This window comes from Phocoena phocoena, chromosome 8 (genome assembly GCF_963924675.1).
Source record: "Phocoena phocoena chromosome 8, mPhoPho1.1, whole genome shotgun sequence".
NCBI lineage: Eukaryota > Metazoa > Chordata > Mammalia > Artiodactyla > Phocoenidae > Phocoena > Phocoena phocoena.
The window spans coordinates 109,308,349-109,324,568 of NC_089226.1; the positions used below are offsets into that span (position 1 = coordinate 109,308,349).

At 64.1% G+C, this 16,220-nt stretch overlaps 1 protein-coding gene across 1 annotated transcript in view; it reads right to left on the reverse strand.

Moving 5' to 3' along the window:
* Nucleotides 1–3,382: 3,382 nt before the first annotated feature.
* MUC5AC (mucin 5AC, oligomeric mucus/gel-forming) overlaps nucleotides 3,383–16,220 on the reverse strand; it is a 32,309-nt gene continuing 19,471 nt past the window's right edge. The window contains exons 35-55 of the mRNA XM_065882494.1: nucleotides 14,490–15,256; nucleotides 13,301–14,207; nucleotides 10,934–13,192; nucleotides 10,440–10,648; nucleotides 9,714–9,888; nucleotides 9,088–9,338; nucleotides 8,796–8,979; nucleotides 8,160–8,367; nucleotides 7,516–7,694; nucleotides 7,071–7,158; nucleotides 6,858–6,961; nucleotides 6,644–6,675; nucleotides 6,121–6,292; nucleotides 5,667–5,768; nucleotides 5,474–5,511; nucleotides 4,982–5,104; nucleotides 4,805–4,903; nucleotides 4,370–4,489; nucleotides 4,175–4,238; nucleotides 3,955–4,069; nucleotides 3,383–3,578 (exon numbers count right to left, since the gene is read on the reverse strand). Coding sequence (XP_065738566.1) covers nucleotides 3,383–3,578; nucleotides 3,955–4,069; nucleotides 4,175–4,238; nucleotides 4,370–4,489; nucleotides 4,805–4,903; nucleotides 4,982–5,104; nucleotides 5,474–5,511; nucleotides 5,667–5,768; nucleotides 6,121–6,292; nucleotides 6,644–6,675; nucleotides 6,858–6,961; nucleotides 7,071–7,158; nucleotides 7,516–7,694; nucleotides 8,160–8,367; nucleotides 8,796–8,979; nucleotides 9,088–9,338; nucleotides 9,714–9,888; nucleotides 10,440–10,648; nucleotides 10,934–13,192; nucleotides 13,301–14,207; nucleotides 14,490–15,256 — 6,392 coding nt within the window. The remainder of the gene's footprint in view (nucleotides 3,579–3,954; nucleotides 4,070–4,174; nucleotides 4,239–4,369; nucleotides 4,490–4,804; nucleotides 4,904–4,981; nucleotides 5,105–5,473; nucleotides 5,512–5,666; nucleotides 5,769–6,120; nucleotides 6,293–6,643; nucleotides 6,676–6,857; nucleotides 6,962–7,070; nucleotides 7,159–7,515; nucleotides 7,695–8,159; nucleotides 8,368–8,795; nucleotides 8,980–9,087; nucleotides 9,339–9,713; nucleotides 9,889–10,439; nucleotides 10,649–10,933; nucleotides 13,193–13,300; nucleotides 14,208–14,489; nucleotides 15,257–16,220) is intronic.

The window sequence follows — 16,220 nt, forward strand, 5'->3', positions numbered from 1 at the left end:
GCACGTGGCCCAGTCCCTGAACGCGGCTCGCCCTGGGTCCCGGGCTGCCGCGTGGCACGGCTCCTGGCGCAGCCCTGGCCCCGAGATCGCCGCGGTACTTCCCGCGCCGGCGGCAGCGCCCTCACTCTTTGTCAGTTGATCCGGATATCTGAGGACCTTTGACGTCCATGCAGATTCTGCAGTGAGTTTGCTGACTTTCTCTGAAGACCAGGCCACGAGGCTGTCTGGGCCGTGCTCACGGAGACGCCTGTGTGATGGCCCAGGCCCCACGTGTCCCCACGGGGTTGGCTGTGAATCGCCAATCCGGTGCCCAGGGCCCAGGTCAAATAGGTCAGAGCTGTGACCTGCATGTACCCAGGACCAGGCCAGCCGCTGGCGCCCAGCTCTGGCCTCAGACCAAGCGGCCCTCTCCAGGGGTTCGGGCCTGGGTGGGAGTCCGAGTGTCCCTGGATGGAGTGGGCTTGCTGGGGGCAGAGGTCAGGAGAGGGCTGCAACCCGACCTGCCCACCACGGTCACAGGCTCCCCAGTGTCCTGTGTCCCTGTCCATCTCCTTCCCCATATCCAGGAGCCCCCAGCGCCCTTTATCTGGGCAGAAGCTGCCCCCAACCAAGTCCCCCCAGCATGAGGGTGGACGCCCCTTCCCCATCTGCCTGGGGCAGGACCCAGAAATGAAGGGGTGGCCCTGCCAAGGCCAGACTCCACGGGGGCCAAAGGGGGTGGGGTGTGAGCCGCAGAGGCCAGCCCTGGCCCCGGGACCTCTTCTGGCCATGTGTCCCCACCCCCGTGGTGACAAATCATCCCCTCTCCCCCCGCAGCATCCAGCAGGTGGGGGCCCCAAGCACAGCCTGGAGGAGCTGCCCTGCAGGCAGAGCCGTGGACGCCTCGGTGGGCCGGACCCAGCTCTGTTGCGCTTCCTGGCACCACCTGGCCAGGGCTGCGGGTCTGGGGTGGCAGCAGGGACCCATTATCTGGTTACCCTTGCTGCCTGGTCACAGTTCCAGGCAGGGGAGGGGTTGTGCACTCCTGGGGGTGTGGAAGGTTAGTCACTGTGTTGGCGTCCATCCCAGCCAGAGAGGAAGAGGGGCCTCCCTCCGACACCCGGTCCCCCCGGGGGCAGTGGCACTGATTAGGGTACCACCTGCAGCTACAGGGCCAGCCGGTCTCTGGGGCAGCAGCTCCCAGAGCCAGAGGGCCGGGAACTTCCTGCTCCCAAGGAGGGCGTCCCATGGGGGTGGCAGTGACTTCCCTGCCCGGACCTCGTTGCCACGCCCATCCACCTCCCACTCAGACTGTCTCCTGGGCCCAAGGGGTCGTGGGGTCATGGCTGTGGGAGCGCCTCGGCCCCTACCTGGTCTCTGACAGGAGAGGTCAGGCTGTGAGGTCAGCTCCACTGCCCACACGGCCGGCCGGAGCAAACAGCCGGGTCAGGCGGGCCATGGGGGGCTGGACCAGGGCACCGGGCACTTGGCGCTCAGGACGGGGCAGACAGGGCTGGGAGTGGGCAATGCCGGCCAGAGGGGTGTAAACTGTAAAGGGCGGTCCTCGCCCTCATCCAGGGTCCTGGCGGCCCTGCGGACCTCAAGGGGCGGCCCAACCTCAGAGGACGTAAGCCGCCTCCCTGGACCCCTGAGACCCCTGACTCTGCTTCCTGAGCCCCTGGCCCAGCCGGAGGCGCCAAGACCACTGTGCTGCCACCTTGTGGCCGTTCAGGGACTGCAGCCGGGTCCTGGAGGTGGGACTTTCGGTGCCACCAGCCACGGACCCACCCGGCCCCGAGACCCAACTCAGCCTGGCCCTGGTTCTTGTGACCAAGGCAGCGTGAGGTGGACGCAGTGGGCATATCTAATTCCAGGAGCCGCAGCAGGGACATGAGGACGTGAGTCCAGCTTCCTGTGTTTCCACAGTTGACCTCCAGCAAGCTGCCCTCCCCAGGCCTAGATTCCAGCAGGACAGAGAGCCTGCTCCCACCCCCCATGTCGTCGTGGAGGACAGGTGGTGAGGCATCCGCCCCTGCCCTGCATCCACGCCTGGCCACTCGAGCCCACTGGCCAGTGTCCTCAGGTCCCCGAGGCCTTCTCTGGCCCAGCAAAGGGGCCCCAAGATGCGTAGAGCGGTGGGAAGCTCGGCAGGACTGTTAGCCCCAGGCGACCCTGGTGGCCGGCACGGTCCAGCCTGGCAGTGCCTGCCCCGTCGGGGTCCAGGCCGGGCTGGCCTCCCAGCAATGGCCGGGGTCGGCGGGCTGGCACCTGGCCCCGTGGGCTTGTCTGCTCTGGGTGCCCCTTCCTGGCACTCAGGCTTGGGGAGCTCGGGACACCCTGTGCATTCCTGTGCTGGACCCTGCCCCCTGCCCCCCTCCGCTGCCCTGTCTGGGCAGCAGGCTCCCTCCATGCCTGGAGAGGGACATCCGCACGGCCCTTGCCCACCCTCCCGGTGCTGCTGTGGAGCTGGGTCCGGCCTGAGGCCAGTGTGTCACCGGGGGTGTCAGGGACTCCCCTGGGGCCTCTGAGGAAGAGGGGGCTGGGTTTTCGAAACTTGGAGGTTCTCAGGGCAGGGGGCAGGGGTCACAGAGGGGAGGGCAACAGCACTTCTGGGGGATTGGTCTCCCTTGGGCCTGCGTGCACACACACATGTGCACACACGTGCACCGCACACCGAGCTTGACTTTGGTGTGACGGGAGAGTCCAGAGATTTGTAGAGAGAAGATGGAGCCTTCCCAGTCTGACGGCTCAGCCGGGTGGACCCACGGGACTCCCGTCCTCCGTCCGGCCAAGTGCACAGAAGACCAGGCAGCTGGCCTGTCCCGCCCCGGGCCCACGTCTGCCCTCCGACCTGCTCCCGGCTTTCACGGACAAGCTTAAAAATCACACGGAGCCCACGAAATGCAAATGCTCCAAGTGTATTTCCGAAATCGACGGCCCTTTCCTGAGGCCCAGGGCCGAGGCAGGGTGAGGCTCTGCCTCCCAGTGGCCGGCTGAGCAATCAGTTGCTGCATCTGAGGGACCGCTGTGGATCAGGCCCTTACGGGATGCTGAAGGCTGGGGCCAGCAGGCTGGACCCACAGAGGAGCCTCCCCCACCCCCTGCCCCCCCGGGCTGGTCCCGAGCCGGCGGCTGCAAGCCCGTCAGGGCCGCTGCACACTCGGGGCCTCGGGACTCGGAGAGGGACGAGAGGGGTGGACCGTGCGTCCTAGGCTTGGGTCACCTGGCCCGGGGCTCAGGTTCCACCGGCCCTGGAGGCCGAGATTGCAGCGAATACAACCGTTCTCGTGGGCCTGTCCTGGAGGGACAGGGCGGGGCTCCAGCCCGTCTACTGCAAAGGCCGGGGAGCCAGGGCGCCTCTGCTCCAGCGCCTGAGCCCCGCCTCCTGGCTGTGCTCAGTACCCTACACCTCCCCTGAGCGGCTGGGGCCCCCGTGGGAGTCGCAGGGCAGGTCCACGCAGCCGCACTCCTGCACCTCGGTGTAGCTGAAGGCCTGGCTGGAGCCGTCCTCACAGCGCAGGGTCACGTGCCGCAGAGAGGCCCGCAGCTCCCAGCAGCACCTGCACCTGTGCTCCACGGTGCGGGCCTCCAGGGAGAACCTGCGGGCAGGGGCCGCCTGAGCCAGAGGTCGCGGGGGCGTTTAACAGTGGCTCCCGCGAGCCAGTCACGGCAGCTGAGGGCCTGTGGTTCCTTCTGAGCCCCCAAAGGCTGGGGGGGGCCCAGCAGCCTCTCAGCAACCACTTGACCAGCAGGTCACCAGTGGGGACCCCGAGTCTGGGGTCTCAGTAAAGAGAAGAGTGTGAGTCCGGACAGGCCGCGAGCCGTCCTTGGCCCCCGGCCCAGCCCCCTGCTGGCCCCCGGCCCCCCCATCCTGCCCCTGTCTGCCCGCCCCGGGCCCTGCCCTGCGGGAGCCCTCTGTGGGCCAGGGGTGGGGGAGTTGCGGGTCTGCCCTGGGCGAGTCAGGGACTCACGTACATGGAGGTGGTGTCCCCACAGTTGCCCCGGCAGTAGGTGAGGCGCACGGGCCCCACGGAGCTGCAGCCTGGCTGCCGGAGGACCTGAAGCTCGTGGTACACGGCGCAGGTCGACCCTGAGGAGGGACACAGGAGGCGGCGCAGAGGTCAGCCCTGGCCAGGCGCCCCCCGCCCCCCGCCGCCTCCTGCGTCCCCCGCCCCTGGCAGACACGCCCACTCACTGTTCTGGGCTGGGGGTTGGGGGCAGGAGAGGCAGCAGCCGTCCTCGCTCAGCCGAGCCTCGTCCTGTGAGGACAGAGATGCCGTTGGCGAGGGCAGGGACGCAAGACGGTGGCGCCCACTCCCATGCAGGGCCCCATCCTCCCGTGGCCACTGTCGACCCCCCTGGGCAGGGCAGGCGGGCTCCCAGGACTCACCGCTGGACAGCCGAGGGGGGCACACGCCTTCTTCGTGGTCACCACCACGAGCCCACCCTGCTGCCTCTCACACTTGTGTGTCACGCAGTAGCTCCCCGGGTCTGACCAGGACTCGCCGGGCTGCAAGGAGGCCCAGCCAGCAAGTGAGTGGCCCTCCGCAAGGCCCCCCTTCCAGCAGGGGAGGGTGCTGCATCCGTCTGTCTGTCAGCCCCCAGCCCACGGGCGTCCAGAGGCTTCCGCGGCCTCTGCCCTGCGCCCGCCTTGCACTGACGGCTCCCCAGGGGCCCCAGTGCACCAGGAAGCCATCCACCCAGCACCCCCGCTGTCGCTGTGTGCCCCCGGCGGCCCCCCTGTGCAGGGGTGGGGCTGGCCCCCCTGGAGCCTGTGGCCGGCCCCGCCCGGAACTCACCCCAAGGCCCCGTGACCGCTACTCACGTAGAAGAGGTGAGCAGAGCTGTCGCTGGCGTTCGTGACACAGGCCACCTGCACGCACGTGCCACAGCACTGCCCGCTCTGTGTCTGGTACTCGAAGCCCTGGGAGGGGGGCAGGGTGTGTGGCCTGAGCCCCGGCTGGGCGCTGCGTGGGGGTGGGAGTGTGAGGGGGGCACTCACCACGGGGCAATGGGTGCTGCAGATCTGGGTCTCACAGCTGATCACGACCGTGTCCGACTGGGGGCCACCGGGCAACTCACACCAACACTTTTCGCACAGGTTCGAGGAAACTATGGCACCAGGCTGGGGGAGTCAAGGCGACAGTGTCTTCCCAGCTGGGCCTGGTGCCCCCGCCCTCCCGGACATCCCCTCCAGGCCTGCCCCCGCCAGGCAGACTCTTCCCCTGAGGTGACCCTCAGTAGTGCCTCCTGGTTGGGGTCCCGGTCTTGGGGACAGAGCCCCAAGGCTGCTCCTCCAGGGAGGTCACATGCTCTGGAGGACCCGGCATGGGGAGAGAGAGGCTGGGGACCTTCTCAAGTTCAGGACAGGGGTTGTGGTCCCAGAAGAACCCACTGCTGCTCCAAAGGCCACCCAGCCTCGGGGAGAAGCTGGCAGGACGGGGGGACTCTGGTCCCTGTGCACCAGGGGGCCTGACCTTCGGCTGGCTCTTACCTGGTACAAGGTGCTGTTGATGCTGCAGACGGTCCAGCCTGCTCAGGGGAGAAGGCAGACCTGCAGACCCACCGTCCCCTTGTCCCACCGGCCTCCCGAGTAGCAGCTGCCCGCGCCGCCACTACAGCATCCCAGTCCCGGGCGACGGCCCACATTCCCCCCAGCCTGGCCGCCGCTGAGCCAGGACACTCACTGCAGTTTTGGGTCGGGCAGCAAGCCCCTTCCTCATAGGCCAGGATGGAGCGCGAGCCTTCCGGGCAGTCCACGGGCGCGGGGCAGTGTGTGGTGTTGCAGACTGCAGCAGACGGAAGGGGGTGTCAGGGCACCTGCCTCCCTCCCAAGCCTGAGTGTCGCCTCTCCCTGGGGGTCTCCAGGAGTACTGACTACCCAGTGGACAGGTGGTAGGCTCTCCAGGGGGTGCCCACCGCCACAGGGGACGAGGCTTCTGCTCGGTGCTGACTTCCGTGGTACCCCTCACCCTTGAGCCTTCCTGCTGGGGGTCAGCAGCTGAAGTCACATACAGGGAGGGTATGCCCACCACCCTCCTGGGGGGTGCCGCCAGGTGCCAGCACCTCGGGACCCTGCAGGGGCAGAGCTGGCCAGCCCTGAGCCTGTGCACGTGCGCCCCCGCCCGGCCTGGGGCTCACCGCAGGTGTACTGGGGACAGCACTGGCCGGTCTGCAGGGCCGCAGGCACTGGCACGAAGCCGGCCTCGGGGCAGGCGGGGGGCGGGGCGCAGGGCCGAGTCTGACAGCTCAGAGTCCAGGTGCCGCCCTTGCAGGTGCACTCCTGGCAGCCCACGCTGACAGTGTGGCCAGGCTGTTAGGGGAAGGACATGGGACCCCCGGGCCCACGGCTGAGGGCCTGCAAGGGGTCTTCCAAAGTGTGGGCGGGGCTGAGGGCTGCTGGGGCTCTGGGAGGCCCATGAGGGCCAGGAGGCGGGGTGGGAGGGGGCTGTGCGGGCGACCGGCCTCCCTCCCCACCGTCCCCACCTTCACTATGTGGGAGCAGGGTCGGGGGTTGTCTCCAGGGAGGGCGGGATGCGGCCAGCCTTGGGGCCAGCACCCACCCTCCTCCAGGACCGTGCAAGGAGGCCTCCTGAGTCTTTGCTCAGGAAAACCTGGCCCCTCCCTTCCCCTCCTCTGAGTCCCCTGAGGGTGCCACACTCACCTCCACAGGCTCCCCGTCAGGCCCCATGCAACCTGGAGGAAAAGAGAGGACGTCATCGCTGGGCTTCCACGGCCCCCAGCCCATCACGGGCAGACCCGGTGTCAGGGGCTGGGGGAAACCTAGGCTGTGGTGGAAAGCCCTGGGGTCTGGCTGAGAAGTGCAGAGCCCGAGGGGCCAGTGCATGGAAGCCCCAAGCCCAGCCCCAGGGACGTACTGCTGCAGTTGGCTGGCACGCAGACCTCCGAGCTCGAGCTGAACAGCGTCATGTCCTCCGGGCAGAAGCAGCCTTCCGTGATGGGAATGGCTTCCGGGAGGGCCCTGTGGGGAGCGGAGGGTGAGCGGGGCCGTGACCTCCAGGATGGGGAGAGGCGGCCTGGGGACACAGGGCGGGGTGGGTGTGTCCCAGAGGGAGAGGGCAGGTGCTTACAGGGTATTGGCACTGTCGTTCATGTAACAGTAGGAAGGATTGGACGGGCCGCAGGGCCGGTACACCTTGTCAGCAGGGCAGGTGAAAGCTGCGCGAAGGGTGAGGCCACACCTGAGGCCGGAGGGCACGAGAAGCGAGCCCTGGCCTGGGTCCCGCTGGCTGGAGCTCTTGGCCCAGGCACCTGCTGTGTGCCCTGCACCGGCCAGCCTGTCCGAGCCCTGGACCCCTGCACCCTGGGCCCAGGTGCTCTGACCTGGATGCCCCCTCTTGTCCCTCCAGGAAACAAATGCACTCCATCCTGGGCTCAGCCCTCCTCCTCCCGGAAGCCCACCCTGACCACCCAAGCCCACCCATGGATTGCCCAGTGTGTCTGTCCCCTCAAACATGCTGATTGCCACCGCCCAGCAGGACGGGGCACTCTGGGGCAGGGGGAGGGGGCACTCACGGCACTCGTGGGTGGTCAGGCCCCGCCAGTCGATGCACACGCTGAGGGACGCACAGAGGGCGGCGTACAGCTCCAGGCTGGAGCACCCCAAGTCCACCGTGGGCGCGTGGCACTGGTCAAAGGCGCAAGCTTGGTAGTATGGCCACGGGGGGATCACCGAGTGGCACGGCTTGAAGACCCTGCAGCACAGGGACACACGGGTCATGGGGCAGCTCCGTGGTGGGGTTGCCAGGCTGTAGGCTTTCCCTAATGAAGGGCCCCGAGGGAGAGGCGTCACTGGGCCGACCTGTGTGCTGAGGGACCCCAGCCCCTGGGGCCATCTGTGTGCGGCGGGGAGGGTGTCTGGCTGCAACACAGCTTTTCTTTCTGCAGATTCTCCGCTGGGCTCCCCCCGTGCCCTGCACGCCCGGGTGTTGCCACTGGCTGAGGACTTATGCCCGGAGCCACCATGAGCTGCCTCAGCGCCTCAGAGGCCGACCCGCCACGAGCCCCGCTGGGCTCTGCGCCTGGCGTTCCAGCAGCTGTGGCCCCTCTCCCTTGGAGCCCCCTGCAGGCCCGCCCACTCCTTCCTATCTCCCAGGCAGCGTGGGATCAGCAGGGCTACTTGATACCCCCCACACCCCAGCCCTGTCAGGGAATCTCACTTGCTTAGAATCAGCTGGCAGATTGGCGAAGGTAGGCACGAGGTGGACGTTTTCTTGGGCTCAACTGTGGTGGGCGTCAGGGGAGGCCTGCTGCAGGATGGCTGGCCGGGGCGTGTCACATTCCAGTGGCGGGGCATGTCGGAGCAGGAGGGTACCACCGCCCCCCCGGGCAGGCGGCACTCGTCCTTCTGGTCATTGGTACAGGTGCCTGGGGCGTGGAAGCAGCGGTCAGTCAGCTGGGGAAAGCAGAGGCACCCTCACCCTCCCTTGGGGCGCTGGGGCCCGGGCCCCAGCGTCTCCGCGCAGCACTCGATGGGTTGCCGTGGGACCTGTCCCCTGACCTCCCTGTGCTTTCTTTTGCCTCCAAGAAGCCAGACCCCGGGGCAGTTCCCAAAGAGGCCTCATGTATGGGCCACATGGCCAGGCCCCTGGGCCGTGTGGCCGCACATTCTTGGTGCAGCTGGAAAGCAGAATCACCTGGAGGCTCCGTGCCACACGGGCGGCCTCACCCCCAGCCAAGAATGCAGTTCCTGGAGGGACACACCTGAGGCCGACCCTTCGCACACCAGACACTCCCGGCCAGAGAAAGGGCCCAGAGCCCGGAGGGCCAGAGCGGGGCTGGGGCCGAGCGCTCACCGCACTGCCCCTCCGTGTTGTTGGCGAACTTGCTGAAGGGCAGCTCCACGGAGAAGATGAGGCCACTGAACATGACCTGGACACCAAGGGCGGGGATGGTCACGTACATCTTGATGCCGATTTGGGAGACAACGATGCCGTCTTTCTGGAAGCCGGGTCTGACCACCTCACTGTTGAAGATGATCTAGACGGGGACCCGGCGAGGGAAAGAGAACCGGGTGGCGATCAGCCAGTGCCTGGCGCCCCGAGTCCGCCCGGCATAAACGGGGGCTGCCCCGGGGGGCGTCCCCACCTCGCTGGTCATCACCCCTCCGACGGGCTTGCGGGTCAGCACGACGCGGTCCTGCTGGTACTCGATGATGATGGACTGCAGGCAGGGCAGCCCATCCTCAGCATCACAGAAGTAGGTGTCGATCAGCACCCGGAAGTGTCCGAACACGGGCACGATCTGCTGTACCAGCACATACGTGCAGTTGTCCAGAAACGTGTAGTACGTGCCATCAAAGGTGACGTAGTGGGGTTTGCCCCAGCGGCTACACACGCCTGCGGGAGGACGAGCCGCCTTACCTGGCCGCACTACGGGCCTCCTCCCACCGCCCCGGGGCTCCACAGGGGCAGGTGTGTCCCGCGCCAAGCGGAGCAGGCGACTGCCCTGTTGTCGGGACCCACACGCCAACGGCACATAAAACTCTGTCCAGTAGGTGCCCAAAGAGGCCAAGAGGTGGGACCAGACTCCGGACGCCCCCTCGCGCCTGCGTGGCCCGGCTGCTCTGGGCTTGGGCAGGGTTCCGCCGGGCACCTGGGGAGGAGGCTGGGCGCCACCACCGCTGCCCTGACCTTGGGAAGTCCTTCCTGGGTCCCACCGATTCCATCCCGCCTTCTCTGCCATGGCTGCCACCCCCGGCCCCGCCAACTCACACTTGCACTCGTAGAGTGGGCAGCAGTCCTCCGGGTTGGCCACTATCACAGCGGGGTAGCCGTTGGCGCAGATGGGCTTCTGCACCTTTGGACACTGGCGTGCCCTCACGGTGATGACCCCGTTGCCCACACAAGTGGCCTCAGAGCAGTTGGGCATGGCCCAGGTTTCGCCTTTCTGCGGAAGCAAAGACTGCTGCAGGGCCTTGCCCTGACCCAGCGCCCACCCCTCGGGGCTCAGGGCTCGCCTGGGTCTCCGGGGAGAGAAGAGCCACCGGGATTGGGACCAATACTCACACCAGGCCTCTCCTCCCCCAGCACCCCGCCGAGCGCCCGGCTGACTGGGAGGGGTTCCGGGTGTTGGAGGTTGCCCCCTTCCCCCTCTGCCCATTTGCACCCACCCACTGTTTCCACTCCTTGGCCGTTTGACCCTGTCCGGAGCATCGGTCACCTGCTCTAGCCCCCTTTATAGGGGCCCCACGCTCCTGGCACCCCCTTCCAGAAGTTCTGGAGGACCAGAAATGGCCGCTTGCCGTGGTCAGCCTACATCAGCCAAGGGGTCACCAACCTTCATGCGCCCTTGATGCCACAGCCTACTTTGTTTTTTTTTTTTTTTTTAAACATCTTTATTGGGGTATAATTGCTTACCACAGCCTACTTTGAATAATGCTGAGGGTCCCTGCCCTGGCCGCCCCGAGCCCCTGAGAAGGGCAGAAAAGGCGAGGTTACCGTTCTCGGGGGGACTGCATTTGGGCACCCTCGCTGAGTAACGGGCACAGAGGCAGAAGGGGAGGACGCTGGCGTGGAGGTGGCCGGGGCGGGAGGCGGTGTGCTGGTGGGACAGGTGTGGTCGGTCCGCCTGACCACGTGGCAGTGCAGGCTGCAAAGGGCATAATAGCAGTGCCCGGAGAGGTCCGTCTGCTGGTAAATGATGGATCCTGCAAGAAAAGGAATGGGAGAGCACTAGGAGAGCCAAGAAGCGATCACCAGGAGGGACTCTAACCAGGCTGGTGGTCCACCTGGGTGCTGGGCTGGCAGGTGGCCTTCCTTCCCAGGTGTAGATGGCATATCCTCAGAGACGGCTTACTGCCTTCCTATACGCAAGACCTAGCCCTTTCGCAAAGACAAGGCACCCCTCCCTCCCCTTAACACCGTAGTTTTGTGACCAGGACAACAGTGACCAGGGTCAGCACACAGCACACACCCAGGTAGGGTACACATACCTGCGGAGTATAACCTGGGGGCCACACTGCAGTAGCACGTGGATGTGGAGGGCGCTGCGGAGCTAGGGGAGGTCACCAGGGAAACCGTGGGGGTGGTGAACTCTGGAGAGAGTGAGGGCTGGGGACTTGGAGTCACAGAGCTGACAGGGCAGCCTTTCTGGGGCTCACAGCACAGCACGCGCACCTCGTAGTTGAGGCACATCCTGAACTTGCCCTTCTGGTCCCGGTTCCGACACACCAAGCCCACTTCCGGGCTGCACTGCACCACCTGGTCCAGCCTCTGGATGCCGACGTCCGGGTGGCTCTCGGCTCTGCACTCCAGGGCGCTGATGTATTCGGGTCGGCGACAGATCTTCTCTCCTCTTCTGACGATGTTGCTGTAGGTTTCAAAGTCTCCTCCGTGGGGCCCAGGAGATGGGAAGTCCTCGTCGAACCACTTGGTCCATGTGCACTGTGGCTGGCAGGAGGTGGTCCAGGGTTGGGAGTGGGTTGTTTCAGGTATAGAGACAAAAGTTGTGCTGGTTGTAGGAGCTGTGGTTGGGCTGGTTGTCTCCACAGCGGTGGTGCTGGTTGTAGGAGCTTTGGTTGGGCTGGTTGTCTCCACAGTGGTGGTGCTGGTTGTAGGAGCTGTGGTTGTGCTGGTTGTCTCCACAGCGGTGGTGCTGGTTGTAGGAGCTTTGGTGGGGCTGGTTGTCTCCACAGTGGTGGTGCTGGTTGTAGGAGCTGTGGTTGGGCCGGTTGTCTCCACAGTGGTGGTGCTGGTTCTACGAGCTGTGGTTGGGCTGGTTGTCTCCACAGTGGTGGTGCTGGTTGTAGGAGCTGTGGTTGGGCCAGTTGTGCCCACAGTGGTGGTGCTAGTTGTAGAAGCTGTGGTTGGACTGGTTGTCTCCACAGTGGTGGTGCTGGCTGTCTCCACAGTGGTGGTGCTGGTTGTAGGAGCTGTGGTTGGGCTGGTTGTCTCCACAGTGGTGGTGCTAATTGTAGGAGCTGTGGTTGGGCTGGTTGTCTCCTCAGTGGTGGTGCTGGTTGTAGGAGCTGTGGTTGTGCTGGTTGTCTCCACAGTGGTGGTGCTGGTTTTAGGAGCTGTGGTTGGGCCGGTTGTCTCCTCAGTGGTGGTGCTGGTTGTAGGAGCTGTGGTTGTGCTGGTTGTCTCCACAGTGGTGGTGCTGGTTGTAGGAGCTGTGGTTGTGCTGGTTGTCTCCACAGTGGTGGTGCTGGTTTTAGGAGCTGTGGTTGGGCTGGTTGTCTCCACAGTGGTGGTGCTGGTTGTAGGAGCTGTGGTTGGGCCGGTTGTCTCCACAGGGGTGGTGCTGGTTGTAGGAGCTGTGGTTGGGCTGGTTGTCTCCACAGTGGTGGTGCTGATTGTAGGAGCTGTGGTTGGGCCGGTTGTCTCCACAGTGGTGGTGCTGGTTCTACGAGCTGTGGTTGGGCTGGTTGTCTCCACAGTGGTGGTGCTGGTTGTAGGAGCTGTGGTTGGGCCAGTTGTGCCCACAGTGGTGGTGCTAGTTGTAGAAGCTGTGGTTGGACTGGTTGTCTCCACAGTGGTGGTGCTGGCTGTCTCCACAGTGGTGGTGCTGGTTGTAGGAGCTGTGGTTGGGCTGGTTGTCTCCACAGTGGTGGTGCTAATTGTAGGAGCTGTGGTTGGGCTGGTTGTCTCCTCAGTGGTGGTGCTGGTTGTAGGAGCTGTGGTTGTGCTGGTTGTCTCCACAGTGGTGGTGCTGGTTTTAGGAGCTGTGGTTGGGCCGGTTGTCTCCTCAGTGGTGGTGCTGGTTGTAGGAGCTGTGGTTGTGCTGGTTGTCTCCACAGTGGTGGTGCTGGTTGTAGGAGCTGTGGTTGTGCTGGTTGTCTCCACAGTGGTGGTGCTGGTTTTAGGAGCTGTGGTTGGGCTGGTTGTCTCCACAGTGGTGGTGCTGGTTGTAGGAGCTGTGGTTGGGCCGGTTGTCTCCACAGGGGTGGTGCTGGTTGTAGGAGCTGTGGTTGGGCTGGTTGTCTCCACAGTGGTGGTGCTGGTTGTAGGAGCTGTGGTTGGGCTGGTTGTCTCCACAGTGGTGGTGCTGGTTGTAGGAGCTGTGGTTGGGCCGGTCGTCTCCATAGTGGTGGTGCTCGTTGTAGAAGCTGTGGTGGGGCTGGTTGTCTCCACAGTGGTGGTGCTGGTTTTAGGAGCTGTGGCTGGGCTGGTTGTCTCCACAGTGGTGGGGCTGGTTCTACGAGCTGTGGTTGGGCTGGTTGTCTCCACAGTGGTGGTGCTGGTTGTAGGAGCTGTGGTTGGGCCGGTTGTCTCCACAGTGGTGGTGCTGGTTTTAGGAGCTGTGGTTGGACTGGCTGTCTCCACAGTGGTGGTGCTGGTTGTAGGAGCTGTGGTTGGACTGGTTGTGTCCACAGTGGTGGTGCTGGTTGTCTCCACAGTGGTGGTGCTGGTTTTAGGAGCTGTGGTTGGGCTGGTTGCCTCCACGGTGGTGGTGCTGGTTCTACGAGCTGTGGTTGGGCTGGTTGTCTCCACAGTGGTGGTGCTGGTTGTAGAAGCTGTGGTTGGGCTGGTTGTCTCCACAGTGGTGGTGCTGGTTGTAGGAGCTGTGGTTGGGCTGGTTGTCTCCACAGTGGTGGTGCTGGTTGTGCCCACAGTGGTGGTGCTGGTTGTAGAAGCTGTGGTTGGACTGGTTGTCTCCACAGTGGTGGTGCTGGTTGTAGGAGCTGTGGTTGGACTGGTTGTCTCCACAGTGGTGGTGCTGGTTGTAGGAGCTGTGGTTGGGCTGGTTGTCTCCACAGTGGTGGTGCTGGTTGTAGGAGCTGTGGTTGGGCCGGTTGTCTCCACAGTGGTGTTGCTGGTTGTAGGAGCTGTGGTTGTGCTGGTTGTCTCCACAGTGGTGGTGCTGGTTGTAGGAGCTGTGGTTGGGCCAGTTGTGCCCACAGTGGTGGTGCTAGTTGTAGAAGCTGTGGTTGGACTGGTTGTCTCCACAGTGGTGGTGCTGGCTGTCTCCACAGTGGTGGTGCTGGTTGTAGGAGCTGTGGTTGGGCTGGTTGTCTCCACAGTGGTGGTGCTAATTGTAGGAGCTGTGGTTGGGCTGGTTGTCACCTCAGTGGTGGTGCTGGTTGTAGGAGCTGTGGTTGTGCTGGTTGTCTCCACAGTGGTGGTGCTGGTTTTAGGAGCTGTGGTTGGGCCGGTTGTCTCCTCAGTGGTGGTGCTGGTTGTAGGAGCTGTGGTTGTGCTGGTTGTCTCCACAGTGGTGGTGCTGGTTGTAGGAGCTGTGGTTGTGCTGGTTGTCTCCACAGTGGTGGTGCTGGTTTTAGGAGCTGTGGTTGGGCTGGTTGTCTCCACAGTGGTGGTGCTGGTTGTAGGAGCTGTGGTTGGGCCGGTTGTCTCCACAGGGGTGGTGCTGGTTGTAGGAGCTGTGGTTGGGCTGGTTGTCTCCACAGTGGTGGTGCTGATTGTAGGAGCTGTGGTTGGGCCGGTTGTCTCCACAGTGGTGGTGCTGGTTCTACGAGCTGTGGTTGGGCTGGTTGTCTCCACAGTGGTGGTGCTGGTTGTAGGAGCTGTGGTTGGGCCAGTTGTGCCCACAGTGGTGGTGCTAGTTGTAGAAGCTGTGGTTGGACTGGTTGTCTCCACAGTGGTGGTGCTGGCTGTCTCCACAGTGGTGGTGCTGGTTGTAGGAGCTGTGGTTGGGCTGGTTGTCTCCACAGTGGTGGTGCTAATTGTAGGAGCTGTGGTTGGGCTGGTTGTCTCCTCAGTGGTGGTGCTGGTTGTAGGAGCTGTGGTTGTGCTGGTTGTCTCCACAGTGGTGGTGCTGGTTTTAGGAGCTGTGGTTGGGCCGGTTGTCTCCTCAGTGGTGGTGCTGGTTGTAGGAGCTGTGGTTGTGCTGGTTGTCTCCACAGTGGTGGTGCTGGTTGTAGGAGCTGTGGTTGTGCTGGTTGTCTCCACAGTGGTGGTGCTGGTTTTAGGAGCTGTGGTTGGGCTGGTTGTCTCCACAGTGGTGGTGCTGGTTGTAGGAGCTGTGGTTGGGCCGGTTGTCTCCACAGGGGTGGTGCTGGTTGTAGGAGCTGTGGTTGGGCTGGTTGTCTCCACAGTGGTGGTGCTGGTTGTAGGAGCTGTGGTTGGGCTGGTTGTCTCCACAGTGGTGGTGCTGGTTGTAGGAGCTGTGGTTGGGCCGGTCGTCTCCATAGTGGTGGTGCTCGTTGTAGAAGCTGTGGTGGGGCTGGTTGTCTCCACAGTGGTGGTGCTGGTTTTAGGAGCTGTGGCTGGGCTGGTTGTCTCCACAGTGGTGGGGCTGGTTCTACGAGCTGTGGTTGGGCTGGTTGTCTCCACAGTGGTGGTGCTGGTTGTAGGAGCTGTGGTTGGGCCGGTTGTCTCCACAGTGGTGGTGCTGGTTTTAGGAGCTGTGGTTGGACTGGCTGTCTCCACAGTGGTGGTGCTGGTTGTAGGAGCTGTGGTTGGACTGGTTGTGTCCACAGTGGTGGTGCTGGTTGTCTCCACAGTGGTGGTGCTGGTTTTAGGAGCTGTGGTTGGGCTGGTTGCCTCCACGGTGGTGGTGCTGGTTCTACGAGCTGTGGTTGGGCTGGTTGTCTCCACAGTGGTGGTGCTGGTTGTAGAAGCTGTGGTTGGGCTGGTTGTCTCCACAGTGGTGGTGCTGGTTGTAGGAGCTGTGGTTGGGCCGGTTGTCTCCACAGTGGTGGTGCTGGTTGTGCCCACAGTGGTGGTGCTGGTTGTAGAAGCTGTGGTTGGACTGGTTGTCTCCACAGTGGTGGTGCTGGTTGTAGGAGCTGTGGTTGGACTGGTTGTCTCCACAGTGGTGGTGCTGGTTGCAGGAGCTGTGGTTGGGCTTGTTGTCTCCACAGTGGTGGTGCTGGTTGTAGGAGCTGTGGTTGGGCCGGTTGTCTCCACAGTGGTGTTGCTGTTTGTAGGAGCTGTGGTTGGGCTGGTTGTCTCCACAGTGGTGGTGCTCGTTCTATGAGCTGTGGTTGGGCTGGTTGTCTGCACAGTGGTGGTGCTGGTTCTACGAGCTGTGGTTGGGCTGGTTGTCTCCACAGTGGTGGTGCTGGTTCTATGAGCTGTGGTTGGACTGGTCGTCTCCACAGTGGTGGTGCTGGTTGTAGGAGCTGTGGTTGGGCCGGTTGTCTCCACAGTGGTGGTGCTGGTTGTAGGAGCTGTGGTTGTGCTGGTTGTCTCCACAGTGGTGGTGCTGGTTGTAGGAGCTGTGGTTGGGCTGGTTGTCTCCACGGTGGTGGTGCTGGTTGTAGGAGCTGTGGTTGGGCTGGTTGTCTCCACGGTGGTGGTGCTGGTTGTAGGAGCTGT